This window comes from Paraphaeosphaeria sporulosa (genome assembly GCF_001642045.1).
Source record: "Paraphaeosphaeria sporulosa strain AP3s5-JAC2a unplaced genomic scaffold CC84scaffold_10, whole genome shotgun sequence".
In the NCBI taxonomy this organism is placed as follows: Eukaryota; Fungi; Ascomycota; class Dothideomycetes; order Pleosporales; family Didymosphaeriaceae; genus Paraphaeosphaeria; species Paraphaeosphaeria sporulosa.
In genome coordinates, this window is record NW_017253369.1 from 521,181 (window position 1) to 537,011 (window position 15,831).

The window sequence follows — 15,831 nt, forward strand, 5'->3', positions numbered from 1 at the left end:
GAATGCGCGTCTACTGCACTGTATTGCTTCTCCTGGCAGGTCACAATGTTCTCAATCAATCGTCCGGGTAGTATGTGCACTGATTGATAAGCACCAAGTCCAGAGTGTTGCGCGATGCCAGGTTATGTCGCAAGAGAGACAAGCGACAGTGTCAATCGTTCGCCAGGATAATAATTGAACGCACAGAGATGGTAAGAACTTCAATGGAATTCGCACATCTAGATGTACTTGGACGAATAGCTGGAATTGCCCATACTTCTCTTTTGAAGGTCGAATTTCGGACTTTGGATGACGCTCGGCGTTATACCGGCGCACCTCCATCAGATCTCTGTATTACACCTTCAAGGCCTGTATCCTTGTCCATTGGCTCCACTGATCGTGACGTCAAAAGTCCCTGCAACCAACGTAAATATGAGGGACAGGTCCGCATCTTTGTGTAGTGAAGAAGGAACCATCGAACATGAGTTTGAACAATCACGAAACCCCCAATGGAATGGCATCCAAGCCTACCATCGCGATCATCGGAAGTGGCTGGGGCGGCTTCACGATCTCGCACGCGCTATCGCTCGCGAAGTACAATGTTACAGTCATATCACCCTCGCGAACCATACAATACACACCTTTACTCGCCTCCGCGGCAGCGGGCATGTTCAATTTCCGCTTGGCGGAAGAGCCGGTACGGCGTCGCAACAAGCTTCCCGGCCTCTCCTATTACAATGCCCGTGTCGAAGACATCGACTTCTCCTCTCGAACACTTCAGTGCAAAGCGACTCATTCCGACATGACCGAAGAACATTTGAAAGATGTAGATTCCTTCAAGCTCAAATACGATAAGCTCGTCATCGCGCCAGGATGCGATGTGCAGACATTCGGCACTCCGGGAGCGCTGGAACACGCAATATTCCTCAGGACGACAGATGACGCCCGGAAAATCCAGAAGCGTATACTGGATATGGTGGATGCGGCGTCGATTCCTGGCTTGACAGATACGCAGCAACGTGACATGCTGCGCATCTTGATTGTGGGCGGCGGCGCCATTGGCATTGAAGCGACGGCCGAGTTGTTCGATCTCTGGGACCACGAGCTGCGACATGTGTATCCGCACTTGGACGGCAAAGTTACCATGGAGATCCACGATGTTGCACCTGCTCTGTTAGGTACGTTCGACAAAAGGCTTGGGGAGTACGCAGCGCGGAAGCTCGAAGGGCGAGGTGTGCAAATCAAAACGAGCAGCCATATCGAGAAGGTTGACGCTGGTGCCATCTGGACGAAGGAGATCGGCGAATTGCGTTACGGGATGCTGATCTGGGCAACCGGTAACGGGACCAATCCACTTGTCGAGAAGCTGGACGTCAAGAAGGACGGCAAGCTCCAGCGCATCGTGACCGACAAACGACTCCGAGTGTTCGATACGAATGATCAGCTCATTGAAGACGTCTACGCTCTGGGCGATTCCGCTGACATTGAGGGATACACGCTTCCTACTTTGGCTGAAGTGGCGTTGCAGAAGGCTCAGTACCTTGCAAAAGAATTAAATGAGGCCGAGGAACCAGCGAAGGCATTCGAATACAATCAACGAGCCAACATTGCCTATCTAGGTCAGCATGATGGTGTTATTGGTGGTAAGGAGCAGTGGACGGGGCAGTCGGCGTGGTTGGCGTGGAGGAGCGGTAGTATCTACCACTGGCCACGAAGTTGGAGGAGGACAATTATGATTGGTGTCAGTTGGTTTTTCAATAAAATTGGGGGAAGAGATATTGCTAGAAAGTGGTGAGGGACTGGGACCAAAAGAGTTCAGGAACAGATGACAATATATTGGTCCACGTGTGTACCCTGGAGATCATCCTAATCGAAGATTTCTCATTGTGGTCAGAGTGTGTTTCTGCAGCCCAGCTTCGTATAGTGACCTTGTAACGTTACGTATCGATATTTCATTCTTCGTTCTGAAGTCGAATATGATGGCAGGGCGGTACCTATGGTAGCACCGCAAATGATGTTCAAATCTTTCCAGCTAAAGCTTGTATTGTTCTCCAAGCTTTTTGGGTCTCCAGTATATATGGCCCAAAAAACGATTCATGACTGAGGTTAGGGTAGATACGGGCTTGCAAACAGAGCTCCTATCGTGATGCAGATCATGCACAAATCAAGTATGCACCAACTCATAAAAACTCCATAACCGGACCATCTCCACTTCGCCATCCGCAATAGCCGCTTCCCAGCCAACCGTTGAAAGCCGGTCGATTGACAAACTCGGTCCGTACCTCGGCCCCCAAGCGCCCCTCCCAACCTCCAGTCTCTTCGCGACACAACAGGGGTAGGCGAGCCCCATCTATCTGAGCCCAGCCAAGACGCCGCCCACACATCGCTCCCGAAGCACCCGCGCACGTCCCAGCTCTTCGCTATAGCCCTTTCATCTCCTCTTCGAGTTAGCGAGGTTCGCAGCGTCGGGACGTGCTTCAGCACCACGCTTGGCAGTCAGCGGAGGAGCGGAGGGTCGATAAGAGGGATAGCTGAGACGGCGGACTGTGACTAACAGAATACAGGATTGCCCAGGGTTGTGTGGCGGCGGAACAGCCCACCTACTGAGAGACTGATCTGACTGATTGTGGATGCTAGAGTGTTGGGCCTGTGGAGCCACGCATTAGGACGCCTTGCCGTGTACCTCGCACGAAGCCTTACCAGCGCACACCTACATGACACTACTACGCACACTGTATGTCCATCGCAGCGAGGCTTTGGGCACGTACACACGCTACACCGCGCGCCGCAAACAGCAATCTTCGCGGCGATCGTCGTTCCTCACCGGTTTGCACCGCCACACCCCCCATTCGCTGCGGAACTGCACAAACGCACCTCGTCGATCACCCTTTCGCACTCATTTCCCAAATTGCCTAGCGCGCACTGCTATTTCGGGCCGTTCCCAACCTCTGTAGCCGAACACGTGCTACTGTGGTACACTGTCACTACCATACGCTAATGCACGCGTAATCGAAGAGGGAAAGCGTGACAGAGGGTAGGTGTACGTGGGCAAGAGCGCTCTTTGTATACCTGCGATGGTATAGTGTCGGGGGGTTAAGAGGCACTAAAGAGTAGGAGTTGGGCACGTAGTCAGGGTCGTGGAAACATAGTTGCGCCTGGCGACGGTGATCATGGACGCGGAGCGCGGCCGCAAGGGGGAAAACCTATCGTAGGCGGATACCACTCCCAGCTAATCCGAACCATCTGGCGACAGAGAAACAGTGAGAAGGAAGAGACTCGCTCAGATAGGCGACGGACGGGGGGCGAAACCTCCCACCGCGCCCTCGTCCCATCCTGTCAGCACACACTCACCATCCCCATCGCATTCGCATCGAATTCCATAACGTAACGCACCTCCGCGAAACGTGCCGCCGCCCAAGCCAACCCACCCCTCGACCGTTCCTATCTCAGCAACGACATCGCGTGTGCCCCTGATTGGCCACCTCGCCTGTGTACAGTGCTTCTATTTTTGCGGGCGGCCGGGGCCAGGAACCGCATCTCGATGGGGGCAAATCGAAACGTGCCACCCACACCGTGTGTGGAAAAGCGTGCTCGCACTCCCCTACTACTGTACCAGTATGGGGGGGGGAGGAGGCATACCTGCAGCGGCCAGGGTCGTCCGCCTGTAGCGATCTAGACCAGCCCCAAAGTAGATAACCTTAACCAGGCCTGCTCGGCGCGGTGCGTCCCCTGCCACATGGCTGGTTGATGTCACTGTTGCTTGCTGTTGCTTCGATGCGCGCTGCATGGATGGTTGGCCCGACAGAGTGGGCGTGCATGGCAAAAGCGCAGCCGTTCCCAATAGAGAACCTGCCGGACTGATTGCACAGCGCTCAGATGACGGGTGTAGCTGTCCGCGTGCTTTCACCAGTGACAGCGCCAAGGCATGTAATCAGGAATCGAGGTACTCGTTATACAAGATCACAGGGTTTGATTCGTCGATAGCGACGCACTTGCATTCAGCCTTCAGAGCTGCCTCATCTACTCCTTCAGCTATCGCTACGCAAGCCTCTAAGAATAGTAGTTGAAACTGAGACACCGGTACGTCTACCGCTGCAAAAGCCAAATGTCCCATGCGCGTCATCGCGCCCGCCGATTGTTACGTCTGCCAAAGGTATGCAACATTGTGTGAATTTTCGAAGCCACCAGACCACTCCAGCTCTCCACAGGGCAACGGTCGGCATCGAATTCGTCCGACTGTCCCCAAAAGGTATATCATACATGGTAAAGGAAATTGACTAAACACGAGAGAAAGGTAAACCAAGCAAAATGTGACGCCATCGTAGCCCATTGCTACGTCATGCTGCCTGCGGTCGAATCCAGCCCCAGGAAGCGAACAGCCAAAGCATGTACAAGGCTGCCGCAGGGGTATATGGGAGCGTGGTGACCGATCGTGAATCGTGATATCCAAGGTTGACGCGATTCATCAAGAAATTGACATCAAGACCGGGAGGGTCTTGCGCTGCGGCGCGGAAAGCAATAAAGCCAAATGGTATGCGTAAATCGGGAAATCATTCATGTCGTAATGGAATGGTGTGGTGTATAAAGCGAATAAGTCGAGCGGGTAGAGCCATTCGTTGTAGTTCACAGCCGAGACTAGCGCAGGTGGGATGCATTGACTGCGCCTCACTTCGCTCAAGGTAACTTGCGCTGGTCATGGCTGAACTGGATGGGAGGTAGTTGCGGTCCAGGGGTGGGATACGCGCCATATGCCTGGGTGGATACAGGTGGGAGTGTTGGTGCCTGGCCGGGGATGGGTTGTGGGGTGTGTCCAGCGCTGGGCGGGGGCTGCGGCTTCAACTTGTTGGGATCCCTGGACGACGTTCAGCCTCGTGTCTTTACGTCCAGATCTGAGTAGGAGCCGTCACGAACCCGCTGGGGTGGTATCCCATAGGAGGCATACCAAAACTGAATGGATGTGGTTGCTCCGGCACCGAGTAATGAGGACCGGTCGCAGGAGACCCCAGCGGAGTTGTGTAGGACGGACTACTGTATGAAAGGTCGACGCTCGTGCGAGGTACTTGCGGCACTTCGAGATATGGCGAGGTTGGACCGGACGCCAATCCGGGCAGTGTAGTTTGCGGGAAGAAATTTAGGGGCGATGGCGCGAATGCTGGACTTAGGCTCTGGCCGTAGCTATACTGCGCCAAGTTTTGCAAGTCCATGTTCAAAGCCTCCAAGCCGTACGGCGTTTGGGGAACGGGTGAACCTTCTCCGGCCTGCTGTCGCATCCAATCTCGACGAGCCTTGTATGAGTTTGCTACGTCGTTAGGATACTGGATGAGGTACGAGACGGACTGCGTGCGGTCGTCGTAGGAGGGGTTCCGGTAACCATGGACGATGAGCACAATTTCTTCCAAAGGACCAAGAGAGCGGTTGGCGCAGAAGACAGCACCAATTTCAGGGAACATAGGTTCCAAGGCGAGTGCGGTGGCGTAGAAATGTGCGAGCACAACCATGACCGTGGCATCAGTATGTTTCGCAGCGAGCAGTGAGATTGGTACCCAGAATAGCCACTTCCGAAGGGCATACAGCTGTCCGAATTGTTCTTCGGCAGTTTGCGCGGCACCAGATGCCCGAAGTCGTTCGATGTAGTTGCGAAGCTGCTCCACCCACTTTCCTTCCTGCTCATGGCGGGTTAGGCTGAGGTAGGGTTGAAGTCGCGCCAAGGAATTCTGAACGTCTGACAGGATGGTGAGATGCTCCCGTCGGGTTTCTGATGAGATGGGTGAGTAGCTCTGATTCATGAAACTCTTTCCAGGCAACGGAGCTTGCTCGGCGATGTAATCGGCGAACATGGACTCGTGCCGCCATGACTGCATTGCTTGAATGACCTGCGTCACGTTAACACACAGGGCCATCGTAGAAGATTTGCTACTTACTGTCTTCGTCCCGGTGACCAGTGAAGCCCAACCTCGCCTGTAATCATTAGTCATGCTCGTTGTTCCTGAGATTTCCCATGAGAACCTACCAATCGGTGGCTTGCCATGCAAGAAGAAGCGAAGACGCAAGCACCGCATCCGAGTTGACTTTGGCGAAGTTCGCAATACCGTCATGCAAACCCTTTAAGGCGATGCCCGCGTGATGAAACGCGAGATTTCGCGTTTCACTCGACTGACTGATCCACGCCAAATGCGACGCAGAAAAAGCGAGAATAGAGTGCATCACAAAAGGATGCGATGCGGCGATGCTTAAAAATCTGTGATTGTCAGCACGGCTTGCTCGCTTGAGCAACGTCCCGAATACGATGCTGTAATAATAATACGAAGTGCTTACTTTGGCATCATGTCTGTCCAGAGCGTGAGTTTAGACGTTCGGTGGGAGAACATTTCGTTCGAGATTGTTGCTACGTGGTGCACCAGACGCAGGTCGGTTTTCGGAAAGACGCGCCATTGCGGCTGAGGGTAGACTGGCAAATGGTCGAATGGCCAGACTCCTGTCTGGCGCCATTGTTCAATGGTCGCATCTATCTCAGGAGTCCAAAGTAGATTCGGTTGCTGCGGAGACCTTGGTGATTCCGGAGGTTGCATCGCCTGTGGACTGTCTTGATAGTCGCAGCGGACTTGATGTTTTGTACAGTTGCGACTGTTTTTATTAACATGCCGTTGCAGCAGATCGCTTCAGCGCACCTACCATTGCGGAAATGTTTCGTCACATCGGATGTGCCTCTTCTTGCACGTTTTGCATCCCTTTCGAGACTTTGTGTGGCTGCGCCTGGAGGGGCCTCCGCCAGGTCCAGCCATTGAAGCAGACGACAGTCAATGCTTTCTCAACCGAAATGTTGGAAGGAAGCTAGGCCACCACCAAGTGATTGCTCGTTGAACAAGAGTGTTCAAGTATGCGGCCGACTGGTAGTAGACCGGTTGAATAAGGGAGTAAAGGTTGGCGGGGGCGGAGTCAATGCAGGCTGCAGATCTCGACGGCTGTTGATAACAGGACTGTAGGCGCGGAAGCCGATGACCGGAGTGAGACAGATTGTGGAGGCTGAAGCTGGATGTTTGAGGGTATGTATATAGCCCGCCGGGGGCGGCTGGGAGATTGACGTTAGGGCTGAAGAGTGATATGGATGCGGAGGGGTGCGAAGTGTTCCGGCACAGGGTCAGGCACGAGGGTATGGGCGACAATGAGAGCAGATGTGGGCAAAGTGTATGGGAAGCAGCCCCTGCAGATGGTCTAAGCGGGTGCCGGACAAGGCTTCGTCTAGAGGTGGAGGCTAGAGACACACGGCCGGCATGGGAGCGGACTCGCACAGTGACTTGTGCAGAGCAACAATCGTCAGGGAGGGCCCTGTCGTTGATGCGGGAGGGTCGACGCCCACAGACAGTAGTGGCCTCGAGAAGGGGTTGGCAGCCGGTAAACGGCGAGGCGGGACTAGGCTAGCAGGGGGCGGGGTGAATGTGTAGCGGGAGCTACAAGCAGGCGATAGAGTGGCTCACAGACGGTGTCTTTCTTCATGCTCGTATGACATAGCCCCCGGTGTGATTCCCGTGGGGATCAAGCTCAATCCAGGGCCGTGGACCGTCCGTGTCGAGGACGGCTGCCTGGCTCCAGCAGAGCGTCTCCCGCCAGTCCCCTGCTGGTAAGGTGTCTCATCGGATTGAAGTTAGCACGCTCGGCGCACAGAAACATCGTGGCCTGAGCCACCCTGGCACTACCACAATTTGGTTGCCCCAGGCCTGGGGTTCTGCGAACGACCAGGCCAGTGGCCGTCGGCCTTTTCTTTGATGAACGAGCCACGAGCCGTCTTTCGGCGGGTCCCTCGCGACGACGCCACTCTAGAGATATGTTGCGACGTTTGGGCGTCGCTGTGCAGCGGCCGCCACAGTGCGGTGCATCTGTGTCCGCCAGCAGCTCGCAGCCAACAAGTTAACGCTGGCGGCGCAAACGGCTGGTTGGCCCTCGGTGACCCGATAGCCGGCGAGCGCGCCCTTTGCGGGCCGTACAGTGGAGACCGGCGTCCATTACTGAGACGATGGCATTCACGCAGAGCGTAGGACACATCGGCCAGCGGTGGAGCTACTACAGAAAAGAGACATAAACGATCAGCTCATGGGCCCGCGCACATGGCGAGTGAGGCCAGTCCGAGACCTGGGCTGATCGGAGTCGCAGGAGCAAGTAGCAAGCCGCAATTTTCGTTGCTGAAGCGGCGTCTGGAGCGGGCCACTAGCAGCGCGTGAAGGAGAGGGTTGCTGATGCGAGGCAGCGATAGCAGCAGTCGCTTAGGCCTGAAGGGACGGGGTCCAAAATATGCATCGCCCCAAAAATAGCGCCCTCGCAGTCTTGGCTGCAGCACGCAGAGGACGCTTGCGCGCCAGCGTCACCAGACAGGCAAGACAGTAGAGGCCCACCCGCAGGCTGCCATTGCACAGATCGGGCGGGCCTGCCGCAAACAGGGTCGGAAGCGGCGCAAAGGCAGTTTCTGAGCTTTATGACTGAGCAGCTAGCGGTACTCACCTCGACCGACGGCTGTTGGTGTGCTGTACGCAGGCCCGCAGGGCGCCTGCCAGTGCCGTGGCTAAATGGTCACCAGCGATGCCAATAGACGGCCCGCATCGCGCTGCAGAATGTTAATTGCTGCAGGTCAAACAGCATCGTCTACGCGAGCCCCAGACGACGGGCTGGCCATGGCGCACGAGCGGCGTGCTACGAGCCGCCGCAAGGTCCCGTTTGGGCATGTCAACAGTGCGACGGCGCAGGGTGAAGGCTCACAAGCTCTGGCCCGGTTCCGCTGCGTGGTAGGGCTGCTGCTGTGGCCGCTGGGGGCGTGTCGGAATCCATCTCCCATGCGACGCGGGAGAAAGAAGCAAAGGACACGAGGTACGAGGAGGGTTGAGGAAGTGAAGGGCGCCGCGCAGCCAATGGGTGTGCTGTTGTCCGGCCGAGGCACCGTGGGCGATGCGCTCCGGCTCGACCTGAGCAAGAACAAGCGAAGAAAATCAGTCGTTGCAGGTGGTGGACGGCTAGATATGGGAGCCACAGGGACAAGCGGATAGGTGAAGTCGAGAGAAGCGCACACCAAAAATAGATAACCTCTTCATTTAAGGTGCGCGCCAACAGCGCAAGGCCAGGGATCCCTTGTGCGGTGGAGACGCTCTAGGGTCGATGAGAAACCTCTTCCACTCGCACTCGCCATCTTGCATCTGCTGCGTGCTGCGAGTTTACCCACGATGAAGCCAGACTGCGTGGGCCTCAACTTTCGCAGTCCGCTGTGTACATGGCAACCCACCACGGCCGCCAGGTGCGCAAGCCACATGGGGCCCGCGCTAGAGCCTTCGACGATGTGCACAACCGTCGCCTCCAGGTCGCCGACCAACTTAAAATAAGTGCCCTGGCAGCCGACGCCGTGACACAGAGGGACCCGTTCGACGAACCCCTCCCGCCAACCGGGACACGGACCACGGACCTCTGATCTCGCCCAGCTCGCCAGTGACGTCTCGCGGTGCTTTTGTATGCTCAAGTGCTCACAGGATCACGAAGTGTCGGTGCCGTCCTTCTTTTTGGCGACACGTCTGCTGCAACCGAATGCGAATGCAACAGATGCTTCTTTTCCGTCACTCTGCATGTCGAGGCCTGGTTGTGATGCATACCCGGCTACGCGACGCCGGGCGAGCCGCCGACCTCGTTACGCTAAGTGCTTCAAGGAGCTGTATACCGCCTGAGAACACAACCTACCAGCAGTGAGCAATCCAGAGTCGACTCAGAGGGACAGCGAGAGAATGCATATGTGTAACACGTCTGCTCTCACCGCCCCGACCGCTGCAACCTTGACGCTGAGACGTGAAAGCTCTTTACCAGCACTTCCAGCCCGTCAATCTCGCAAGTCTCCTTCCTCATGTAACGAATCGCCACTTCCACGCCTAACTAAATGGCAGTCACTCCGCATCTTTGCTTCCCGTTGCCCGCTGCTAATGTCATCCATCCTGCATCTTCGCCTCCTCCTGCTCATGCCCGTTCGCATACCTTCGCTTCGTCTTGCTCATTCCCAGTCTCGCACTATCATCGCTTCCCTTCCCATTTCGCCCACGTCGGCCCTAGTTCAGATCGCCCATGTCGTTCCCTCAATTCACCCGTGTCAATCCTTCCTCGACTTACCCATGCTCCTCCCGTCGCCGCCCGCTGCACAGACCCGTCCGCCAAATGCCCAACTCCATTCACCCCACACTGCTCACTGCTCACCTCCGCGACCTCACACTATTCCTCAATTTAGCAACTTCATCCCAATCACCTGGCAACCCCTACCCTCTATATATAGCATTCGAGCCCTGTTTCTCTTCATCCGCGACCCCAGTCATCGCGTGGTCTGGATGCCTGGCCCTGGCGTTACTCCGAACTGGAACATGCAGATGGCGGGCAGATCTTTGCACAACTTGACCGTGATAGACCCTGTCACAGCTACAACCAAGCCGGACCCATGGAAAAGTCCGCGCCTATCTGTCCGTCACTCCACCTTCGGACAGGAGAAGTTCCACAAGCCACATAATGTGGCTCGCTATGGTACATCCCTTGGCTCTCCCCGAAAGCGAACTCCATGCGAGACCGGACCAGACCAGCATTGGGGCAGATGATGCCACCGGAACTTCACACACTGGGAAACCCCTGCTGTGACATCACGGTCAAGCCTCCAGCACGCCGCCTCAACCGCGAGTGTGACGGCAATCGACGGCGTATGGTGCGAGCGGAACGGAGCGTGTCGCCAGTAATGGCAGTGACCCACAACGTGCATCTCCAGCCGTACGCACAGTCGCCGACCACACCTTCACGCGTAGCTTCTCTCGGCCAGAGACAGTGCGCGTTACGTTGCTCATCAAAATTAGAACAAAATGAGTGTAGTATGAACTTGAACACTTTGGTAACGGGGTCTGTAAAGGTGTCCGAGTCTACGCTGCACCCCCTCTGAATCACTAGCAGAGACTGCATGTTCTTCTCCTGGCCCTGCCTTGTGCTCGTTTCTTTGGATCCATGGTAAGAAGCCTCTGGGTTCTGTTCATGAAGTACAGCTTGCGAGATGCGGCCCTGTTCACGGAACATAGGCACTGTGTGTCCTTCGTTGTGCAAAGGCCCAATTTGATATCTGGAGTTGTCTTCGAAACCTTGCTGGACAAGTCACCTTGCCTGACCGAATTGGCCGAACGTGAAGATGACTCTCAGATTGACAATGTCAAGAGCCCTCCTTCACAGTTCATTGAACAACTGCAATTCTTTTCCAAGGGACCTCGCTGCACTCCGACCGCCTTCAGCGGACAGTAGCTCTAGTGCCTCGTCTTGTTTTTATTTCACCCGACCCTCATTGAACTGCTCTAGAGCCGTCTCCTCCTCTTTGCGTCCTTCTGCAATCCGTCGTTCAGGTCTGCTATCAATGCGTTCAGGGCCAAACGCACCCCATAGCCCTCGCCTGAGCCTGCCGGTGCCTCGTCTCGTGGGGAGAAGCATGAAGATCGTGCGGTGGATTTCGCAGCCGGTGGAGGTTGTTCGGTGTCTTCTCGCTTTGGGTGCCGCTCATGTATGAAGGGCGGGGAGGGGGACGGCAGTGGAAGCTGTTCATTCCCTTCTCGCTCTAAGAACCGGTCATGGGAGAGTAGTGAGAGTATTGACACGAGTCGCTCGTGTAATATTGTAAGATTCTTCTTCCCGTATTATACAAACACAAACAAAAGCTCACACAGTTAGGCGTTTCGCCAACCAAGCCACTTCGCCGTCTGCGGGGCTGTTGAACCGCTGCGATTTCCCGCGTGGCTCCTTCTGCACTGGCATTCTTCGCTTCTAGGAACGCTGCTTCTTAGTAAAGGCGCTTCCGGTTCACGTTGTTGTGGCGAAGGAGCTGAAGGCGGTATTGCGAGGGACAGCTGTGGGCGAGCAGGAAGGCGAGAACGGGCGGGGAAGACTTCTCGCTGCTCCCTTCCAAGGTGGACGCGAGAGGGAAGGAACGGCGGCCTCCACTTCCAGAGACGAGGTAAGACATAATTCCCCACCAACGAATGCACACACCATCGCAAAGCAAGACGCGGCCCCTCAGATAGTACTGTATCTTTGATATCGCTGTGAAAACTACGAAGACGCTACCTACTGCTATGTAAAAGTGCCGACCAGCTATCCCGGCCCGACACCGCTCTCCTAGAAAAAATCAACGCCGAGAAATGTCGAGAATTCGTAATGGTCTCAAAGCCAGACCACCCTTCGCTTGCAAGCAATTGCTGAAACTGAAATGTCTATAGATGCCGAGGATCCACACACAGCCGATGTTCCATCATGGTAGATCGTCATGCACATCCATTGGCCCATGCAGGTATCCCCCATTGCCCTCTCTTTTGTTCCCTACAATTCCGTCTCTTGTGTTATGTCCTGAGCCCTGGCCCTTCCCCGATCGTCATCATCGAAAACGTAGCTCATATCTCATCTTCGCATGCCGGTAGATCCACCTTGCTTAGGTCAATCACCCTGATGGCAGGCCGTCTATGTAAAAATAACCTGCGTTCAGACTCCATACAGGTCCCTGAACTTCTGGCGATGCTGGCCCGGAAGCCCTGCCAGAAAGGCATCGAAGTCTGGTATCATGGCCTTGTACGTCTCGATGACCTGTCGAATATTAGGCTAGTGTTCAACATTGCATACAAACAATAATGGCTCACCTTCTGAAACGTGTCCCACAGCGCCGTGTGGCCGGGCGTCGGGCCGTTGAACAGACTCCGCTCGGCCTTGGACATTTCGTTGAAAAACTGGAGGAGAGATTGCTCCATGGCGCCGGGGTTCTCAAGGACGATCTGCATGAAGCCCGTCAGGGCGTGGCCCTTCTCGTCGGTCCACATTACGTTTTCGATGGCGCGGATGAAGGGGGGAGCAATCTGGGCGAGATGGGGTGCCAGAAACTGCGAACAGCCCAGCCCGAGGCGTCCAAGGGCGATGGCGGCGTTCTCGTTCAATGAGTCCGGAACATTGGGTGTGAAAAGGATGGTCGCGATCTTTTGGAGCAGTCGGTCGATGTATCGTTGCATTCCTTCCTTATCCCGCATTGCAATCTCTCCAACTGACCAGCAGGCGTTGTTGATGACGGAAAATCCTGTCTCCTCACCATCGATCATGACCTGCGAAAGCTCCAGCTGCCCGATCAAGACCTCGAGAAGTTCCGGCAGCTGCGGGCGCAGCTGGTCAAAGACGTAGATCGCGCAGTCTCCGAGGAGTGCATATGCGGACTGTCGTACATCGTTGTTGTCATCCTTCATGCACAGACCGAGCAGGTAGAAGAAGTTCTCGGAATGAGCGACAAGCTCCGAACTCGCAGACGGATCGAGCGCTTGGATGATCGCGCTGACCACGTCCAAGCTCGTCACCAGGAAGTCCTTATCGGGCACTTCCAATTGAGGGTTGGTAGCGGCCAGCAGAGCCTCCTGGAGGTTGCGCTGAATGATGTTCACGCATCGGGAGAAGATACCAGCGGCGTATCGCTGGAATGCTCCTCCGAGAGCGGTGGCGACATACGAGAGACACTCAAGCAATGGGAACATCTCCCGTGATTGATCGGAGACCTTGTTCCATCGTTGAATGAGCGCAGGCATAAGAATGCTGACAAGATCGTCTTGTGCAAGGGCAGGGCCGACGTGTTCAGCAAGAGTCTGCACGCAGTCGTAGAGAATGAACATGTTCCGGTACTTGTACTGAGCAAAACACTGAACGAACTGCCGTACGATGATGGGGCAGTACGGCGCCAGCTCGCTGTTCGCCTTCTCCTCGAGGTTGGCAAACGCGGAGGCAGCGGCTTCCTGGACTCGCTTGTTGCCGTCTAGCATCCTCTGCAATATACCGTCCATCATGGGGACAAAGAACTGCTGCTTGCCGTTCTCGTCTAGATGCGAGGCCCAGCCTGAGTAGCGGCCGAGCGACCAACAAGTGATTTGGCGAACAACAGGCTCAGGGTCCGACAGGAGCGTGATCATGTAAGGGGTAAGCATGGGTAGATGAGGCTCGACGACCGACATGCAGCCGTCGGCAATGGCGCCAAGCGCTAGAACAGCAGCTTCGCGCTGTGGCCATTCTGCGTGGCTGAGGTTGGTTGTAAGGTACGGAAGAGTAGCCTGGAACACTGGCTCGTGAAATACTGATGCCAGTACATCTAGGGCAGCAGCTGAGCATTTTCTAAGGTTCCACTGCTCCTCTGGGTCGCCGACTGAATCATCGTCGTCAAAATCATCAATCTCCCCGTCGCTCAGATCATCATCATCCATGCCTGGTATCGATTGGGTCCCGTTGACGTTTGGTGCGTCGCTGCCGTTCGCGCCTGTCAGGCGAGCTGACTTGCTGGTGGCAAAGGCGGGCTTGATATCCTCGTCGCGATCTTCGAGTTCAGCGTCTTCTTTTTCACCCTCCAGCCTCAAGATGTCATCCTCGCCATAAACCATGCTCTCTAGCAACACAGGCACAATTTTGGCGAGGTAAGGACCGAGGTGCTCGCGCATTTTCTCATCTTCAGCCGCGCACAGCCAGAACTCTGCGGCGTCCAAGGCCAGATCCGAATCGTCCGGGTTGCGTTGTTGCGTCACCATGTACTCGACGAGTCCCTCCATATAAGGTGTGATTTTCTGGGGCGCAATGTCGGCGATGTGCACGAACGAGCGGCAGACGTGTTTCCGCACTTCATTGCTGGGATCCGAAGACAAGCTGAAGAGCTGCTGTAATAATGTGTCCATGTTGTCCTGAACCGCGGGGGGCTTGTCGGGTATGAAAACATTTGCAGCGGAAAGTGCATCGGCGCGCACTTTGGGCAGCGGGCTGGTGGTGAATTCGAGCAGTTTTGGAAAGACGAATGTCAAGGCGCGCTGCCCTCCATCATGTTCGTGGTTCAGGGCCTTCTTGTTGTCTTCGCAAATCTTGAGCAGGGCACCCATACCACCCTCCTGTGCTTGCTGCGGGACATTGCCGGTGGCATTGGCGATCATAGCAACGAGATCGGACAACACCTGCGACCATCCTAGGAGGCCGCCCGAGCGTACAATCTCCGTGATGACGTTTCCTGCGTAGCTGCGCATCTGCGAGTTTGGGTCTTGCAGGCCCATCAATATTATGGACTTTATGTACGACTTGGAATCTTCGGGCATGCTCTTGTAGCCAGACTTGATGTCGTTCTTGAGCATGACGGCGGCGGCGGCCCGGGCTTTGAAGTAGCCTGGGGCGTCCATATTGACCGCGGGCGGGGGCTGGCCGTTGGAGAAGACATATGCTAGGTATTTGTCGATATCAGGTGAGGCCTTGGCCTGCTTGAGAAGCTGTACAATCACCAGACGTTAGCACAGTTACGCAGCCGGATTGTGCAAAACTCACGGTTTCGGCATTCTTCTGGACAGTCGGGTCTTGACCGCTGAGCGAGTCTCGCAGGCACTCTGCGAGCTGGCGCAGAGGCCCCTCGTCGGGCTGCCAGGCCATGGCAGGGTATGTTGCGATTTCGCGGTGCGGGGCAGATGGAGAGGATCGCGGTGGGAGATTCGCCTCGAGACAAGCGGCGGAGGGTGTAATGGAACACCGGAAGCTGGGGTGAGGAGGCACAAGGCGGTCGGCCGTGGCGAGGGCTTCGCGCTGGATCTGCTGGGGCAGGGCATTGTTAGCTCAAGCGCGCAGGGCAGCAAAGCCATGGGTGAAGCGGTAATGGGCGAGGCGACGTACCAAATGGCGTTGTCGGTGTGTCCTACAACTCGTCCATTTTTGATTGTCCTACAGAGAGCAGTCGTTGATTTTTTTGCGTGTGCTGCAAGAAGTTTGCTTGAGAATGACGCGGGGGCGCGGCTAGTTGCAGGCGAAGGGTTACGGGCCCTGGATCCAGGACCTTCC

The 15,831-nt window shown here is 55.7% G+C and overlaps 4 protein-coding genes across 4 annotated transcripts; 2 read left to right on the plus strand and 2 right to left on the minus strand.

Annotated features, from left to right (window-relative positions):
- Positions 1–493: 493 nt before the first annotated feature.
- Positions 494–1,774, plus strand: CC84DRAFT_1100521 (FAD/NAD(P)-binding domain-containing protein; the record flags this gene model as incomplete). Its single annotated transcript, XM_018174870.1, has 1 exon — positions 494–1,774. The coding sequence occupies one exon, from the start codon at positions 494–496 to the stop codon at positions 1,772–1,774; it is 1,281 nt and encodes a 426-aa protein (XP_018031865.1).
- A 2,677-nt stretch (positions 1,775–4,451) lies between these two features.
- CC84DRAFT_198285 (uncharacterized protein) lies at positions 4,452–6,920 on the minus strand. The gene is made up of 5 exons (XM_018185558.1): positions 6,652–6,920; positions 6,295–6,603; positions 5,990–6,217; positions 5,901–5,937; positions 4,452–5,852 (listed from the first exon to the last, which is right to left on the minus strand). The coding sequence occupies exons 1-5, from the start codon at positions 6,759–6,761 to the stop codon at positions 4,857–4,859; spliced, it is 1,680 nt and encodes a 559-aa protein (XP_018031866.1). The 5' UTR covers positions 6,762–6,920; the 3' UTR covers positions 4,452–4,856.
- A 1,617-nt stretch (positions 6,921–8,537) lies between these two features.
- On the plus strand, positions 8,538–9,011 carry CC84DRAFT_1179571 (uncharacterized protein; the record flags this gene model as incomplete). The annotated part of the gene is made up of 1 exon (XM_018180424.1): positions 8,538–9,011. One exon carries the CDS (start codon positions 8,538–8,540, stop codon positions 9,009–9,011), a length of 474 nt encoding a protein of 157 aa, XP_018031867.1.
- A 3,478-nt stretch (positions 9,012–12,489) lies between these two features.
- Positions 12,490–15,429, minus strand: CC84DRAFT_1189818 (transportin-2; the record flags this gene model as incomplete). Its single annotated transcript, XM_018181077.1, has 3 exons — positions 12,490–12,591; positions 12,645–15,272; positions 15,328–15,429. The coding sequence occupies 3 exons, from the start codon at positions 15,427–15,429 to the stop codon at positions 12,490–12,492; spliced, it is 2,832 nt and encodes a 943-aa protein (XP_018031868.1).
- Positions 15,430–15,831: the final 402 nt, after the last annotated feature.